The sequence below is a fragment of the Camponotus vicinus genome, unplaced genomic scaffold, assembly GCF_025532165.1.
Source record: "Camponotus vicinus isolate PSW18456_S1 unplaced genomic scaffold, iyCamVici1.0 SCAF_2, whole genome shotgun sequence".
NCBI classification, from domain to species: domain Eukaryota; kingdom Metazoa; phylum Arthropoda; class Insecta; order Hymenoptera; family Formicidae; genus Camponotus; species Camponotus vicinus.
The window spans coordinates 24519055-24538146 of NW_028141956.1; the positions used below are offsets into that span (position 1 = coordinate 24519055).

General features: G+C 30.2%; 2 protein-coding genes across 3 annotated transcripts; both read left to right on the forward strand.

Moving 5' to 3' along the window:
* Positions 1-361: 361 nt before the first annotated feature.
* Positions 362-6075, forward strand: LOC145966257 (putative methylmalonate-semialdehyde/malonate-semialdehyde dehydrogenase [acylating], mitochondrial). Of its 2 annotated transcripts, XM_083090225.1 has the most exons (8): positions 362-497; positions 2509-2581; positions 2783-2982; positions 3299-3377; positions 3787-4154; positions 4466-4894; positions 5202-5480; positions 5819-6075. In XM_083090225.1, exons 1-8 carry the CDS (start codon positions 396-398, stop codon positions 5918-5920), a joined length of 1632 nt encoding a protein of 543 aa, XP_082946351.1. In that variant the 5' UTR covers positions 362-395; the 3' UTR covers positions 5921-6075. The 2 variants fall into 2 exon arrangements, with proteins under 2 accessions (XP_082946351.1, XP_082946352.1); XM_083090226.1 differs by lacking the exon at positions 2509-2581 and having other exon boundaries at positions 408-497.
* A 182-nt stretch (positions 6076-6257) lies between these two features.
* LOC145966258 (uncharacterized) lies at positions 6258-17553 on the forward strand. The gene is made up of 4 exons (XM_083090227.1): positions 6258-6891; positions 9235-9687; positions 10240-10622; positions 13792-17553. Exons 2-4 carry the CDS (start codon positions 9246-9248, stop codon positions 13999-14001), a joined length of 1035 nt encoding a protein of 344 aa, XP_082946353.1. The 5' UTR covers positions 6258-6891; positions 9235-9245; the 3' UTR covers positions 14002-17553.
* The last annotated feature ends 1539 nt before the right edge of the window (positions 17554-19092 follow it).

Genomic DNA, 19092 nt, shown 5'->3' on the forward strand with positions numbered 1-19092 from the left:
TAATAAGATCTTCGATAAGAGTACATTTAAACATTAAATATCAAACTATTATTTCTAGATACATTGAAATGCGTTCATAAAAGAATAAATAAAATCTCTCTAGTATATAAATAGCACAATTAATTTCATATTTATTATATCTAATTAAAACCTACAGTAATAAAATTAGTATTTGCAGAATAATTAATATGCTATGGAATAATTTCTTCATTAAATAAAATAATATGAGTCAAGACGTTGGTCGATAGTTCTCGGCTCTTTTCCTTCCTTTATGCGATTCGAGTCATCCAATTCGACTCCTCGCTGCATATCGCTGTAGAGACATCGATCGCAAGACTCATTCTAAACACTCATGTACTATCTTGTCAAAAAACATTGTATGCTACGTAGATTGAATGCAAGGTCATTTTTTCGACACGTTTCATTCAGTTCCATACAAGCGGCTGAACATATTAATCGAAAGTATGGTGCTCCTCGCGAGAATCACCAAGTGCGAGGTACGAAAAATATGTCATTATCACGCTCGATATGTCGGCTCTCATTTCGCAAATTCTTCAAAAATACGTGTCTTGCAACTGCAATTACAGACTACATTTGTATTTATTCAAGAAATTAAATCAGCGATGAATTGCAAAAAAAAAAACTGTATCCACGTTAGCGCAAAAATCGATTCGCAAAGAGTTTCATTTTCTTATAATTCTTTTTAGTGTCCGTAAATATTTTTAAATTTAAACAATTTATTTTGTATTCGTAAAAGTATCGAGTGTTTTCGGTAAATTGACATAAAAGTTTCGAGGAGTTCTAGATTGGTATTTGTCTTTACTATTGTTTGCTTTCTTCATCATGTTAATAATTCTATGTTTTTCTTAATTATTAGAATTACATTTTATATTTTATGCAAACTGCATAATTAATCAACGAAATTTATGAGAGATGTAAAGTAAATTATATATGTATTGTGGTAATTTTTTTTGTATCATATTTCATATTATCGAAAATATATTTGCGGCTCTAAAATAAAATCGATTAATCTCTGTTTGTACGCCTAGTTTATTAATTGATGTATTACTAGTAATCTGTGTGTATATGTTATAATGTATTTGATGTATGTTCATATTATTGAAAGGCAATTTTTAAACCAAAAATTACGATAAAAATACTAAATTTTTACATGTAAAATAATTAATTGTATAATTTTGTAATAACTTTTAATTAATTTATAGGCGTACATGTTTCATCAGAAAAACATATTCTATTTTATAAAAAAATTTTTGTGTAATGCAGTTAAACGCATAGCTTACGATGTTATCTAAATAGGCTAACGCATTTATCAGAAATTTATGATCTCATAACATATATATATATATATACTTGATCTGATAACTCAGGAAAATATGTTTATGCTATATCGTTACATTTTATTATATTTTTACAAAGGAGGATAAATTGTACATTTTATAAAATATTGCTATATATTAATTATTTATACACATATATTGTTCTAGAAATATTTTTGGAATAATAGAGAATGATATTTTGAAAAATTCAATTTTAAGATTGATACTTTTTTTTATTTTTTAAAACTCTTATGTCTTATTGTTTGTTTTGAAATTAATTTAAATATTAATTTTCTGACAAGTAAAATATAAATTATTTATTTTTTTTATATTCAATAAAAATAAATTATTAGACTAATCTCTTAAAAGTAAAGAATACTTTAATTATTATTATTTTAAACGCGCTCCTAGAATATGGTAATAATATTTACGAGGTAACAATTTGAATCTTATCAATTGACCCTTGGGCAATGCTCGTAAGGGGAGAATAATATTACCAATCTCGATAGAACTTCGTGCAATATGAAATAAATGATGATAAACAGTTGCTGGCTATAGTGGATCGTTATTCGTTTATTGATTTAAGTGGCACTATCATGCAAATTTGTTTGTTACTTAAAAGTATTCAAATATCTTGGATGGCTTTATTGATTTATTGATACATTTGCATTATCAATACTATAATCATACGATCATGTTAATCATACGATCATGTAATCTATGCATAAAATTGTAAAAAGGATTTTGTAAATATACTTACATCTATAAATGAAATAAAGAACATTTTTTATTAAAATATAATAATAAATATTCTGTGAGTTGGCAAATATTCACATTCTATGTATATATGTTAAAAAGAATATTTATTTCAAATATTTATTTTATTAGCTTTTATAAAACAAAGTATTCCATATATAAATGAGTATGATTTTAAATAGAATTTTTTATCAATTGCATCTCAATTCAATAAAAATCTTTAAAAATTAATTTAAATTTTGTTTTATTGAAATAATATTGAACATTTATTTGGATATTAATTTTTAGTAAAATATATATCATTGTATATAACTCAATGCATATTGTTATCACGAAAAAATTATTTAAACAAAAATATACAACGTCATGTATTTTTTCCACGCGAAATTGTTAAAAAAGTGTTAAAATATTCCAGGCACGGTTTATCATCAGATCCTACAGTAATGCTGCTCCCACGGTTAAAATGTATATTGATGGGCAATTCGTAGGTAATTGTTGACACATTTTATTCAATATCAAATCATATTTTTTTTACTAAATTATTTTCTTAGTTTATGTCATAAACGCGATCTAGTCTTTCCAAGATTTTTTAAATTTTTTTTATGCATAAAATTGACTTTTAATGATTTTGATCATACAATTTAAATTACATCGATCTGCAAATCAAATTTTCTTTTTTTTTTTTGCAGAATCGAAGAGCACAGAGTTCACGGATGTCCACGACCCAGCGACGAACCAGTTGCTATGTCGCACTCCAAAATGCACGAAGGATGAAATGGAAAATGCGGTGCAGAGTGCACGGAAAGCATATGAAAAGTGGCGACACACAAGCGTGCTAACGAGACAAAATTTGATGCTAAAATATCAGGCTCTCATTCGTGAACACTCGGTTAGTTTATTAATGCACTTTATTAAAATCTAAATATTATATCGTTATATTATATTGAAATTATATTCTATTCTACATATTGATTAAATAATATCACGTAGACAAAATAGAAAATGGAAATACATTTTTAATTTGGATCTGTTAATGAATTTTGCATCGGCGAAGTAAAAAATTTTCTATTACTATGACAGTAGTAACGGACAAAATACAGACGTAGACTACTAATCTTTCACTACCACCTATCTATATTTAATAAATATCTTACAAACTCTCAAATATTTTATATCAACTTTATATCTTATTCATTTGCTCACAGAAAGAAATTGCGCAGAATCTTGTGAAGGAAAATGGAAAGACTATGGCTGATGCGGAAGGAGATGTGCTTCGAGGTCTTCGTAAGTATTATGTTAGAAAATATTTATATAAATTATATAGACAATATCTAATTAGATAATTTAATATCTAGCATGTTGCCTTTAATGACTTTCGACCGATTAATCAAATTGGTGAAAGATAATAAAAAAGTATATTGAATAAGTATTATAAAAGATATGTAGAAGCAAAAAATATTTAAAAAATTTGCCATTTTTTATGTAATAATTTAAAATTAATAATTTCATGTATATTTATGATTTATAAAATATATTTATGAAATTATGATATTATTTACTGATTTTTCAATTTTTGGAGCACAAAAATTATTTTTCAACAATACAATTTAAATTATGGTTAGATCACGTTGCTAATGTCATTTCTATTTCTACTTCATGATTAATATTGATCGACTTAATTATGCGGTGACAGAGGTCGTCGATGCCTGCGCATCAATTCCGACGCTCCAAATGGGTGAATCCACAGCCAACATTGCTACAGACATGGATATCATCTCTTACAAAGTTCCTCTCGGCATTACCGCATCTATTTGTCCCTTCAACTTTCCTGCCATGATACCGCTTTGGTCGTTCCCAATATCGGTCGCATGCGGAAACGCTGCAATTCTGAAGCCATCGGAGCGGGTACCAGGTGCGTCCATGATCCTCGCTGATCTCTTTACGAAAGCCGGTGCACCAGCTGGCATTTTAAACATAATACACGGCCAGCACGCAGCCGTAGACTTCATTTGCGAACATCCTGATATCAAGGCTGTTTCCTTCGTCGGTTCTGATCAAGCGGTAAGCCAAGATGGAAGCGAGACCGGAAATAATATCGAAATTGTCTTCCGTGTTTCATCGTAGATCGATCTTCTCCCTTTTGCTCATATATATATTTTTATTGGACATCATATTTTTATCGAAGTATATTTTCTGCTTACTTTCTACGATAAAAAGCAGTATAAAAAAGAAATTGTATACTATAAAAAATAAATTTTACAATAAAAAGCTTTGTAATTATAATTAATTATAATTACAATAATTAATATTAATATTAATTATAATTAATTATAATCGAGATATAAATATATACATATGTTTCTCAAATATAGGGTAAATACATCTACAAGCAGAGCAGTGCACATGGCAAGAGGGTACAGTGCAACATGGGTGCTAAGAATCACTGCATCGTCTTGCCGGATGCAAATAAGAACAAGACGCTGTCGCAAATTTCCGGTGCGGCTTTCGGGGCTGCCGGGCAACGGTGCATGGCACTTTCGGTGGCCATTTTCGTAGGCAAATCTAAAGAATGGATACCCGAATTAGTAGAGGCGGCAAAGAGTTTGAGGGTAAACGCCGGTCATGTACCTGGCACTGATCTCGGGCCTGTTATTTCGCCGCAGGCGAAGCAGAAAATCTGCGAACTGGTGGAATCCGGTGTTAAAGACGGCGCGAAATTGGCTCTCGACGGAAGAAACATTACTGTACCCGGCTATGAAAATGGAAACTTTGTCGGGCCGACCGTGTTAACCGATGTTAAGGTAAAATAATGTCTACGTTATAATAAAATGATTAATCAAGATTGCGCGCGAAGCGCGAATTTGTATGGAAAATTAATAAAAAGTAAGCTCCAAACTTTTATTATTATAGAAGAAAAGTTCACAGCGTGTCCTTCAAAATGAAAAGAGTTAAAATGATTTTTTATAACTGTTTACATTTGAGTGTATTGTTCATATTTTTGACAGAAACATTTGTACAAAATAAGATAATGTATTTTAATTTAATATTATTACATTTAATTTTTGAATATATTGTAAATTATTAAGAATTGTTTGTGATGTATTACAGCCTATGATGAAGTGTTATACAAACGAAATATTCGGGCCCGTTTTATCATGCATATTCGCCGACACTACCAACGAGGCCATCGACATCATCAATAAAAATCCTTATGGCAATGGCACGGCAGTTTTCACGACAAATGGCGCGACAGCCAGAGCATTCGTGAATAGAATCGAAGCTGGTCAAATTGGCGTTAATGTGCCCATACCAGTACCCCTACCGATGTTTAGCTTCACTGGTAACAAGGGTTCCTTCCTCGGTGATAATCATTTTTATGGGAAAGACGTGAGTAGATATAACTTCACGTGACTTCATTCTGATAAGTTAATCTATTTATCTCAAAATATGTCATATTTATAACTCTTTGCAATAATTTTTAAATTTTTGAAATCTAATCGATTAAGTTCAAGTTAATTAAAATTTATCAAAAATAATAATGATAGTATTGGTATTGAAACGATATACAGATAAAAGATATATCTTATTTGCACAAAATTTGCATTATTCTACTAGATTATCCTTCTTTGCATTATATTGTAGGAAGATAATAATAATAAATCTAGATTTTTTTGAACGAGTGATAACTATATGCTAATTTTTTTATCATTGTTACAATATTTCAGGGTGTAAATTTCCATACGCAAACGAAGACAATAACTCAATTATGGAGATCTGGAGATGCTAGTGATATAGCATCATCGACTGCGATGCCTACAATGCAATAAGACTGTGTAATTGTATAATATAGCAAAATATTATACTTAAAATATTTTCAAATTTTACAAGTGTAGTTAAGTAAAGCTTACTTCCGCAATTTGTTACGCAGTAAATGATGTCTTCCATTTTATTACGTACAAATATATTATTATAAATAAATGTATTATAAGCTTTTTAAATAAATTACATATATTTTTTTATAAATTAATAAAATATAATTCATTTTTCTTGAAAAATTATATTTTTATTTACTCAAAAATAAAATTTGATTTATTGAAACTATATATATAAAATGACATCAAATTTATGTCATATCAACAGATTAAATTATATGATAATCGCTATTGAAAGAAATGTATCTCGCGAATAAAATTGATTTTCATTTATAATTTGTTTATCAAAAAAATTCTACCTTACATTAAAATATTTAATTATGTTAATAAATACAAGTATTAAAAAATAAAATTAATTGTAACAAATTTTGCGTTAACTCTCAATTTTCAAAAACACTTTGTTAAACATAGCAATGCATATATTTTAATTTTCAGAATATAATTCGTACAACAGCAAACGGCGAATGCGATTTTTCTCCCCTATCGATCAGTTTCTCGTCCAGTACCAGTCACGACCGTAATTTGGCGCGCGGGCGGTGCCAGGCGAAAATATGCCTAAAACTCGATAGTATAAGCACCAAAAGAAGTTCACGGTCGACACCTCCTAATTCGTCCTTGAACCCTCGACTCCGCGAACCCGCGGACATCTATCCCTTGGCAATATTCGAAGCAACTTCCGGCAATCGGGAACGATGTATGCGCCGACGCGCGCACCCCGTCGTCGTCGTCGGGTCGCATCTGCGCATTTTCCAGCTGAGTTTCCTTCACAGGCGAGGTTCTGCCTGTCCCGGATTGTCGTGTACGCGCCGACACATCAGACCGGCAGGGAAACTACGGGAAAATCCTCGACTACCGTTTCACATATCGTGAGTATCGTCGATTCATCTGTGATTACGATCTTCGACGCAATTTTTCCTTCCTCCCCTTTTTTTCGCTTCCCTCGTAGAAAGAAATCAGCTTTATTCGATGGCTGGGAAGATTTGTCGAGAATAATTTATCTGGTTTACCGAGGAGGACTATCGACGTCTCTATCGAAGTTGTCCATAGTTAAATATTCGGTATGCATTAACATTAGGAACTATTAATCGTTCGAAATGTTGAGCGTTGAAAAACTGTTGTTTTTGTCATTTCTGACGTTCCAAAACCTACGATAATTTTTTAAACAAGTTGTCGGCGTCGACACCGGTTAAGCGGAGTGTAATTGATCCTTTTGGATTTAATTTCCAGTATAATATTCATTCGCCAAATTTATACTTCTTCGTAATATCCATAGCATTGATATCGTGACTATCAGTATGTTTATTTCTAGAATCATTGCATTTTAAAAAATGAAATTTATATCGTTAAAGACTTTCGAATTTTTCTTTAATCATAATATTTAGTTTTAAATTTATGTCTACATATTTATCTCTTTATGAATTATTATTATTAATTTTTCTTATAATATTGAATTAATTAAAATAATTAGTTTGCCCATAGGGAGAAGAATATTGTTCTCTTAATCAGACTGAGTAACGCTCGCATTTGGTTGTGATTTTACTCTTTATTGTCATGCATGTCGAGTGATCATTAAATCAGAAATATATTAATCATACATATTTAAGTTTTACCTTTTCATATCTCTCCAAACTTATTGACATGCTTTAAACAATGAGGCTTTTAAATGTCAAGAGCTTTCTACGCAAACTAATTTATAAACGCTTTCTATTTCCGTTATATTGTATAGTTTAATTAAACATTGTTTCATGATTGAACTTTATTAACGATTTGCTGAGTTTATCGCAATACCGCAAAATCTAATAATAAATAAAGCGTAAATAGCAAGTTTATTTTTTAAAATTTCAAAATTATTTTTAGACAAGATATACAGCTTTATTTCTGATTTTTAATTTATAATTAAAAATATATCAAAAACTGAGACAATTTTCAAAAAAAATCTGCATAGAATATTTATGATAGTTTTATAAAATCCTTACAAGGCAATATAACACAAAACAGAAAAAGTTTTTCTATCTTTTGCTTCTTGTAAAATGCATATTTAATGAAGTAATTCCTTATGCAAAAAAATATCGTGATGTAGTCGGTCTAATTAAAGTTCTTAATATATTCATTAACTCTTCACGCTGTTTTGAAAAACTTCTAAATTCGATCTTCTAATTAAGCATCTTTATCTCGCAAATAGCTTTCTCGCGCGAAAAAAAAATCATTTAAACACCTCTAACTCCGGTTCACGCAAACACCTCATCGCCTTTTCTTTACTTTAATGTAACAAGACTCTTCCTGACAGCATGAATAATTATGTATGAAATGGAAACGTGATGCCAGGAGCTGCATCACAACGATTTGGCGAGAGACAAATTATCTCATGTCGTATACTTTTGTATTGTATCTATCTCGAGAAAATCTCTATCTCCTTTGGTTAGCACCTGTATTTTATGGCTGATTCTTTACGAGATATTAAATGCCAGAAATGTCATTTCAGAGAAGTAGATTTTTAAATCTGAAAAAATTCGAGAATATATTGATATAAGTAACCCATTCGAAAAATCGAGGTACACACTTTATTATGGTGTGACAGATCATTTTATTACACCGAATATTATTGTATATAATAATGCTACATTCCATAAAAATAAATCACTAATAGTACATGAATAAACATAACAGTGTACATGAAATTTATCATTTATAATGGAAGTGTGGACAAAATCACTGCTGCCCGTTCTTCAATTGCGAATTTGATCCAAAATAAATACACATGTTATTTAGTATTATTACAATTTTTATTGCAATTTATTTTATAAAATATTATTTAATGTTACTTGCTATTAAATTATTGACAAAAATTTTCCGGATAATCTATTTCAAATGTAATTTTGCAGAAAAATTTTCCGAATAATCTAAATGTAATCTTAAATGTAATATCGAACACAATGATATTTTAATTTTGCAACAATATTTTGCATAAAATCTCTGATTTAAATTTCAATGTTAAAATTGAATTTCAATGTTATACTTTTCTTTGTTACGATTCTCTTTTCAATTGCAATAAAATTGAACATTTTGGTTACAATACAAGAAATTCCGCCTTGAAAAACCGCGCTCTTGAAAATAAATATGCGAGGTTATTTTCGACCGACAGAATCGTACATTTCCGGCCAGTTGAAGGATCACCGTCGTGTATTTCCTAACAAGATCTATCCTGACAGGTTGAATAATTATGTACAAAACGGTGCGGAAAGGCGATGCCAGCCTGCAGTACACGATACTGCCACAGACGGATCAGTTTTCGTCCGGCGGATTTCCGCAAACTTCCGGTAAGCCCCGGCCGAGGATCATCAAGTATACAATGGGCACTGTGATGGTGCTTATCATACTGTCCTGCGTGGCCACGCCGTTCCTGATGAATCAGAACGACCACAACCTTTTCGCCAGCACGATGCTGGCGATGAGCCGAGTCGAGCCGGTCAGAAACACATCGAGAAGCCAAACGAAGGACATTGGTGTTAGTAAGAACAGAAGCAGGATTCCGACTACACCGGTGTCGACGACCGAGGTCACTAGGAGGAAAGACCTCGAAGATAGCACGACCCTTTTCAACGGAATTCTCCGAGGGAAGGAGGAGGAGGAAGAAGCAGTAGTTGACGATACCACGTTAGCAGGTATTGTTTTACTTGAATTCTAAAGAGGAGTGATGATATATGCGAGCAGATAATCACAACCAATATAATATTTTTTAATAACATAATAGCGTTTTATTATAAATAATTATAAATAAAGGCATCCCGATATTTAGTATTTAAATTATTTGTACTGAAGAGAGAGGACGATATCTATTTTCATAAAATATATATTTCATTTGTCACCGTAAAATAATATATTATACAACATATATATATATATATATATATATATATATATATATATATATATATATATAATGATATTGTCTCTTTTTTTGTTCAAAAATTTTCTGTTTTTCAAATTAGGACGAACGTTATAAGATCAAGTACGAAATTTAATTTTTCCATCTTCATAAAACCGCACTAAAACTGTAAATGTCGGTTTTAAAACGGATTTCAGTTTTATATAAATTTATGAAGATGCTCTGTTATCGATTTTTCAACTAAGCTGGTGATAATATCGTGGAGATATCGGTGAATATAATATAATTATTATGAAAATTATAAGCTCAGACAATTATCTCTTTTCAGACACATCGGAAATTGGTACGCAAGCAATTCCAAGCACGGAAACGTCGACGAGCGTCCGTCAAATGGTGACGACTTCCGCTCTACCGCCGACAACGACCCTCTCGGCGTCCTCGAGCGGCACGACAGAGGACACGAAGACGGCGAGCACACCAAAAAAGCCGAAGATGCCGAGGGTGACCCTGAAACTACGCGAAAATGAGACCATACCGCAGATGTACATGAAGGCTGGCATAGCCTCCTACAAGAAAGGCAACATCACTACTAGTGTTCTTGCACCGCGCCTGAGCCTCGAAGGCCTGATATTCAAAACGCCCGAGGGCACGATAAAACCCTGGCCTCAAAAGTGGTTCTTCAGCGATCCCTCGGCCGACTTTCAGTGGAAGGTAAGTGCTCCTCTATTTCTCGATCAAATGCTCGGTACGTTCTCGGAGATGAATTGCGTTCAAGGGGACTTGAAATATATATCTGCATTTTAATAAAGTGCATCGATCATCATGCAAATCGTCTGTGCAAAAATTTGCTGACTTGTCGCGCGTCTTGACTTTTTCTCTTTCCGGAATTTCTCTTTGAAGAAGAGAAACCGAGCTTTTTTTGAATATTACAATTTTATAGTTTTTCATTATATAATTTTAATTATACATATATATTTTTTTCTTTAAACAAAAAATTGATCGAATGTTGTCGAAACTCAGCTTCTTCTGTTCTTCTAATTTTTGATTATTTTTTATTTGAAATAAGAGTACTTTAAAAATCCGAGGGTGTTTCAAGAAATATAATCAATGTCTCGAAATTACTTTTCATTGGAAACTTTTACATTTCTCGTTTTCAAACATTTCTAGACTTATATCTAATCTCACTCATTTTTGTTATCGCCGTTATATATAACCCTTTGTAGAATTTAAAAAGATAATATCATATCTCGGTTGTGTGGTCCACAAGATATATAACGTCATGCATTCTTCTCATATTTTCAAGTCTACTGGTCGTCTGGCTGTCGACTCGAAAATTTGCGTCCTGCATAAATATTGATCGCGTTGCACCAAAGACATCTAAACTGAAGCACTCTGTCCGATCGATAGGCAGAGCATGTTCGTGAATCTAAAAGCAGACGAGCAATCGCTTGGAGCCTTTATTTTTCTCGTACGTTTCCCACCGGGACACAGCAGATGTATTTTTATTTCCCTTTTGGAAAATTGCAGGACGTGACATTATATAACAATTTCTATAAAATGTCTCGTGATATCGCGCCCTATCATATATATATATATATATATATATATATATATATATATATATATTTCTTTTCTCTTATTTTCTCCATTTTCTTCACAACAAGATTTCCTATGCAAATGAATTCAGAAGAAAGGGAAAGACTGCCTTCTTGAAACACCTCTTGTTGATCAATCAATATAAAAGCTTGTGTTTTCTCTTGATTCGATAATGCTATTCGTTGCTGAGAATGCTTGTGCTGCATCTAAAGATTTTTGCGAAGATCGCACGCGTATTATTAAGAAAAAAACATTACATGTTTATGAAAAAACTGTAAATCACATTCATTTAAATTTACTTGAAATTCATTATGCAATAAAAATTATAAGTTTTGTTTTTGCCAAGAGAGTAACATTTGCAATTAATTCAAATTTAATGATTCCAAAAATAATTGTTTTGTTAAGAAGTTAGCGATGACAAAAATAGTTTATTCGATATTCTTGTTAAAAAATATTTTTTGTCAAATATTTTCGTAATTCGCTATATTAGCGAATGCAGCGGATCCTTTTAACGCTGTTATTCATTTAAGCAAATTTATCGAGCTAAAAGCTGTTCGTCAAATAATCTCGCTTCTCTTATCTAATTTTTATAAATTGTGCACAATATAGTAACACACTCTACTTTATAACTCGCCGCACCTAGAACTTTTACGGAGGGAGTGCTTAATTTTTATCACACAAAGTTAAAAATTTCAACAACGCAGCCTGCGAGAGATTAATAAGGCCTTGAGTATCTGCTAATTCATATGTTTACCGGTATCCAATTTGCCGCGGCAGTATCGGATTCTCTACTAGTTTGTGTTTTGCATATTAAACGGTAATTGGGGTAACAGAGAGCAACATTTTCCGATAAATATTCATCTCTCAGATAAGTAACGGTATAGATTATAAACGCAAGATAATACGGCATTATTGACGAAAATCGCAAAAGTAAATTTCGGAGCTCCTTGATTTGAAAAATATTGTTAAAGACAATAAATATTCATGAAATTATATTATCTTTATATATAAGATATATATATATATATATATATATATATATATATATATATGTAATATAGAAAAAATATATTACGGAGAAAATAAATAAAATTCATTTTATTCAATATATTCAAAGTATTGTTTCGGTTACCTAGTTACAAGTATAAATTTTAAAATGTGAGAATTATTATTAACTTTTGTGTCTTTTTTTTCCGACATCCTTTATTTATCGAATCGATTCATTCGCAAACATTTATTTTTGCACCTGCTAGTTGTAACGAAAGGATAATTCTGTAACAGTAGATAATTTGATATCGGGACGTATATTTAATTAAAGCTCAAACAATGTATGTAATAAATTACTACTACATGTCTCAATCGAAATATTAAGTTGGATTCCACGAACGATGGAAATAGTTGCTCAGACGAAGGCTCGGTTGCATTAAACGGAACACTATCGTGAATTCCGTGCATTATGCGATGCACAAATCAGAATTTCAAGCAGGTTATTGCGCCGATGGCTGGCGAAATGGGAGCTGGCGAAAACATATTATCGTGCACGTAAAGCTGTAGGCTGACCTAATGGCGAATTAAAGCAGTCGCTGTGCAATCGACAGAATTCAAAGAATGTTCCTTTATTCAACAATGTACGTGTTCATTGTACAAAGAATGAGAAATAATCTGAAAAATTACTATTGCCACGAAAAAACAGGTATTTTTAAATATTTACCTAAAAACGTTTCTATTGTGATTCTAACAGAAATAAAGTGGGATATGTTTGACATCATTGATCCAGTTTATATTTTTGAAACTTGAATGCTCGTTTCTAGCTATCATTTTATTTAACTTTAGTCTAGATATGTAATACAAATACATTATTTATAAAATTGCATATATGATAAAATAGAGAAATTATAATAACATTGTTAATTAAATTAATAATTTAATTAATGTAATATTATTAATTAATATTTATTAATATTATTAATATTATTAATTAATATTATTATTTAATATTATTAATTAATATTTATTAATGGTTCATTAATTGATCTAATTTATTAAATGACACGTATATTTAAATATAGAAGTGTGCAACAAAGATAAAGACAGGAAAGAAAAAGAAACCTTTTATGATATTTTAATTAAGTGAAAACATTTCATAGTGAGAATTTATAAAAATATATGAAGGTATATAAGAAAGTAGAGTATTTTCAATATTTCAACTTTTCGCGCAACGAAGATATTTATCGTACAATGAGGACATTAATCGTGTTTAATTAACGTTTCAATGAATTTACAGGGCTCGACCCAAATGCCGGTAACAATTTACATCGTCCTCGCGGGACTGGCCGCTTTAGCGAGCATCAGTATTGTCCTGATGTTTTACGTGCAACGTAAGGCATCGAGACGTCAACGGCCGAACATAGAGGAGCCGGAAGTCGAGGAACACGAGGAAGACAAGTCGACTCTGCTGGGCGCGGAGAGCCAAGAGATCGAGGAGAAGGAGTAATTGTCTGGCAAGACAAGCACAACGCATCCGTACATATAGCGCGCATAAGACTTGCCTATTTTTACAACACAACACATCAGTTAGGTTTAGAGTCTTCCAGGTCGAAGGATTGAACGTTGAGAAACGAGCGGACGAGAGAAATACGAGAGGGATTTTTTTATAATATGCAACCGGAATTAATTAGAGAATCGTATTAGGACGAACGCGCTCCGTGACTCGGTCGCCTGAATTGAGGATGCATGCACGATATTTTTTTCTCGCGAGATTGCTCACCACATTGTTGTTACGTCCGTAAGTTTATATTCTTCGCGCTATAGCGAATTTTTAAGCAAGGGATTTTTCCGCGCAAAAGCGGAAACAATCGTATTGTACAATCATTCTTAGCGTTTGCACTTTCATTTAGATGCCATTTACATGTTTGTTAAGAAATTAGCGACGGACCAGTTAAGTTTGTGGCAATTGTGGTATACCTCGACTAGCGACTATGATTAAAACGATTATAATGATACGACAATGAATCTTGCGATAGTCGAATTGATCATGAAAAATTGCATAAAGAGATTCTGTTATATATTATATAAGCTTGCGATGAAGTAGAGCAGGTTTTAAAAACCCACGGACGGACGCATGATGTGCGTGAAGACAAACTACATATATACAGAGGAAAAATACCTCACTGGCGAATTAAGGAGACTGAATTTATAAAATCTTTCACAAAACAATAATTATAGGACTCTTTCTTTCGCTTTCTTTAAAAATTTCTTTAGAATCTTTGTATGAAGAATTTTTGTATTGTACAAAATTTAAAAGGTCGACTTGACAATGTCTAACGAAAAAAAGCACCTAAAAAAATATTAATATTCCGGTTAGTGAACACATATAGAACATATTCTTGTAAGAAGAGAACGCAGGACTTAAGGTACAAATGATTTTAAATGAGATTAAATGAGAAATTTAATTCATACAGTGTATGCAGTAAGATAGATTAAAATTAGTTTGAAAATCTAGAGCGAGGAAAAATATAATTACAAATGTAATATGTATAGTACGTGAAAAAATAAATATATTATAATTTTGAAACGTTTGAACAATTTTCGAAGCTCAAAGAAAGGTCTCCTTAATTCGGCCGTCTGTATTTGCTAAACTTTCTATATTATACACGGTATGTATATGATTATAAGATATTATGTATACGTGTGTCATCGACTTTTCTATCGCGAATCTCAAAAAAGCAACGTGCTTTTTGACTTTCTGACGTCAGTCGAATTCTATCTGCGTACAAAAGTAGCCGTACTGCCAGCTACAATAAAGGGCCAGCTTTCCAACTCCTCGTTTAATTAAAAGTGATGTTTGACGAACGTGCTATCAGATATATCGTTCGATCGATATCCGCGCATCACTCGACGATATCTATCATATGGGGAGAAACATATTTTTTTGCAAAGTCTCTCAAACAGCTCGACGATATTACGTCAAAAGTATATGTACACGTGACTCATATTAAATTAACCCAAGCTCTGTGTAGTATCGAAATTTAATTATAGATTGATTTAATCAATATGTCATTTTGCTAAAACTATGATACGAAATTATTTTTAAAAATGCATATAATCGGGACACAGAATTTTATATGACTACATTCCTAAAAAAAAAAACATTAAATAAATCATATTTAGTTAAAACTAAAATTAATGTGGATATGTATTATATTTGTCAATATTATATAGACTTTCTAAAAGTGAATCAGTGTATTATCATTGTAATCAGTGCTGTACTTATAACTGCTTGTAATCAGTGAGTATTTACTGTTTTTCAGTGATTACAAGTAGTATATATACTACTTTCACTAGACTGAATCAGTGTATTATCACTGAAAAACAGTAAATACTCACTGATTACAAGCAGTTATAAGTACAGCACTGATTACAGTGATAATACACTGATTCACTTTTAGAGAGAAGAGAAAAGTACGCGTATCGCTGTCAGAAAATTATACACTTACAAATATAATATATTTCAAACAAATAGACATAGTAATTTTCAAAGATTTAAAAGTGTCAGTGTTTTTCTGATTTATCTAATATTTTATAAATTCCTAAGTTCTATCTAAATCTAAAAATACCTTTCTTTTAAATTCAATTTTGCTAAATTGAAAATGAGTATCGAACTGATATTGATATTATATGATATAATTTATTTTGTGTGTTTATTACAATCTCTTGTATCAATTCTTTATTTTATAATTGTGTCTATCAATTATCAAAATAATTTCTTTTATTTTTTCAATGCAAAATTATAAATTTTGAAATGTTGTCAAGCAATTTGCTATAATATGCAAAACAAGATTTAACTATCCGAGCTTTAACCAAGGATGCTCCTCAAAATTGGCTCTAAAGGTCAGTTTTGCCACTTTATTTTATTCAAGGCAAAACACATAAGATAATTTTACGCTTAAAAACCAACGCTTGTACAGACGTATTGAATCTAGTGTATGTTTAATACATAACGACGATAACAAGTTGACCTAATACTGTGCAAGTTGTTTACTGTCTATAAGATCCATTTTATCAGTAGATATTTTCTACAAGATCTGTGCGCAATACATAGTTCCATTTTTTCAATTTATTCTATAGTCTATAATATTTATTTCGGGTGAGCTGCGATTTATGGTATAATATGCAATCTATTAAATACATATATGTATATAACATACACACATATACATACAAAGTTGCAAAATCTATGATTTGTTATGACAGTCTTGAAACAACAATTATAGATAAATAATTCTACAAATTTCAAAAATCTTTAAATTTTTATAATATATACATTTACGAAAGCTTCACGATAAAAAAGAAATGATACTGTTAACACTGACAGATAATTATAGATTCTAAATCTAAAAATTATTTATTTCAAGTAAAAGTTTATCTATTTATTTACAAAAATATGCATTTAGTTTCACGATACAGATGAAAAAAACGGGTACAATTTTTTGATGCTTGCTATTAAAAATGTAGATTGTTATTGATGAAGTTAAAAAGTATAAATTAACAGAAAATCGAAGTGAAAAGCATTTTGTGAATAATTGCACTTATAATTATATTAATCTAATTACAATAATTATATTCTTGATTCATAAATAGAGAATCATAACTATATGATTACAAAGCTAAACAATCTATATGGTTACAGAGTTAAACAATCTCATGAAATCCATTTAATTTTGTATATATTGCACATGCTGTTCGCACAGTTAAAGTCACACAAACTCATAATATCGTTATCACAAATTCATCCAAAAACATTCATTAAAAACACAAATATAGTGTTTATTATGATTACCATGCTCAATTACATTGTTTTACATATTTTGTAATAATGAGCCACTCATTATGTTATAACAAATGAAATATTTATGCATAGATTCTATGTTTAGCTTAACAAAATAAAATTTTCATTTATCATTTATAATTAAAAAACAATTAGAGCAATTTTGACTTTTGATCGGACTTACTCGAAAATATATCTCGAAATATTAATAATTTTCGATAATTTTATGTATTTGATAATTTTATTTATAGATATTAATTAATTATAGTAAATATTATATCAATGTTTGTAAATGTCGATTATTCATATTTGCAAATTATATTTTTTATTGATCATTAATTTCCTATATTCGAATATGAGTGTTGTACGATTTGATTTTGTAGTTTATTTATATTATTATTGTTATATTTCTCCTGAAATTCTCATTATTCCACCAGATAGGAATAATATCTATCATATAATTTATAAAAAATGTGTATTCGTGTATTATTTATTGTATTATTGTATGTAATTATGATTATTATTATTAGTATTATTTATTGCTTTAAAATATCCTGAAAAATAAAAGATTTGTATATACATATAAATATTTATTTAATATATAAAACTTTGTTTCATTGAGTAATCTGAGGTTTAACGAAATAATGATTTAAAAACAAAAAATTAAATTGCTTACGAAAATATATTAATCATAATTTACACCATAATTTACAATTTGTAAATTTTATGTAAATAAATAATAAGTTAAATAATAAGTTAAGATTAAATTTTAAATATTTGCGGAATTGTGATTAGAATTAGATATCGATGTATATTTAATTCAATATTATTAAGCGATCCTGCAGCAAAAATCGTGTATAAATTATAATCATTATGTTACAAATGAATAAGAACGCAAGAAATTCGATGATTATATGTACGGAATATTTAAAAGATAGTTAAGGATATAAAATTCGGATCGTATACTAATTAACTATTCATGTGACTTTTCGTGTATTAAACTTAACTTTTATGATATATGTATTGAAATACGACACTGCAAAATTTATTAGAGGCACTTTGGAGGGCTCATAACTTGCAAAATTACTTATAAGGCACCTGATGCATAAGTAAAGCGAAAAAGTACGATAAATTCACCAAGATAAAACACTTTTCTTGTACCAATTTTCCGTCACGTATTTACTTTAATAAAATAGGTCGATTTTTAACGGGAAAGTTATTAGAAAATTTATGAAAGATATAACGCTCAATAATTTTTCGAAACTCTTATCGTGTCGTAGAAATCACGCGAAAGAACCAAATGGGAAGAAAAAATAAAAAGAAAACTCATTTGAAAATCGATCGTGTTTTCGCGAAATGGATGTCCCGAAGACTTCATGTCGATAAACAACAGTATGCACAGGTAGAGCACATATATAGAAAAAAAAGTAATGTTCGATGCGTTTTTGAAAGAAATAAAGAATTCATAAATGACACAATAGCACTGTAGCTAAAGAGAAAAACGGTTATAGGTTCTATTTTGAAAATTATATTTTTTTAACTTTATTAATTTTTGACTTCCACGTACATGTATAAATAAAAAAAATAATAAAAAAAATATATATACAAAAATTATATAAATATAAAATTGTAATGGATTATTGTATATACATATACACGTACATTTTAAACAAGACCGTGGAGCGTGTAAAATCACGCGGGATACTTTAGTTTAACGATTACTAATGAAAAGTGAAAAAAATCACAGGAAGAATTGCA

Bases quoted from the DNA above. Each gene is read 5' to 3' on its own strand.
- LOC145966258 (XM_083090227.1), top strand. From the start codon at position 9,246: ATGTACAAAACGGTGCGGAAAGGCGATGCCAGCCTGCAGTACACGATA. The intron at 9,688-10,239 runs GTATTGTTTTAC...ATCTCTTTTCAG, and splicing joins TGACGATACCACGTTAGCAG to ACACATCGGAAATTGGTACG. The intron at 10,623-13,791 runs GTAAGTGCTCCT...ATGAATTTACAG, and splicing joins CGGCCGACTTTCAGTGGAAG to GGCTCGACCCAAATGCCGGT.
- LOC145966257 (XM_083090225.1), top strand. From the start codon at position 396: ATGCAAGGTCATTTTTTCGACACGTTTCATTCAGTTCCATACAAGCGG. The intron at 3,378-3,786 runs GTAAGTATTATG...ATGCGGTGACAG, and splicing joins AGATGTGCTTCGAGGTCTTC to AGGTCGTCGATGCCTGCGCA. The intron at 5,481-5,818 runs GTGAGTAGATAT...ACAATATTTCAG, and splicing joins ATCATTTTTATGGGAAAGAC to GGTGTAAATTTCCATACGCA.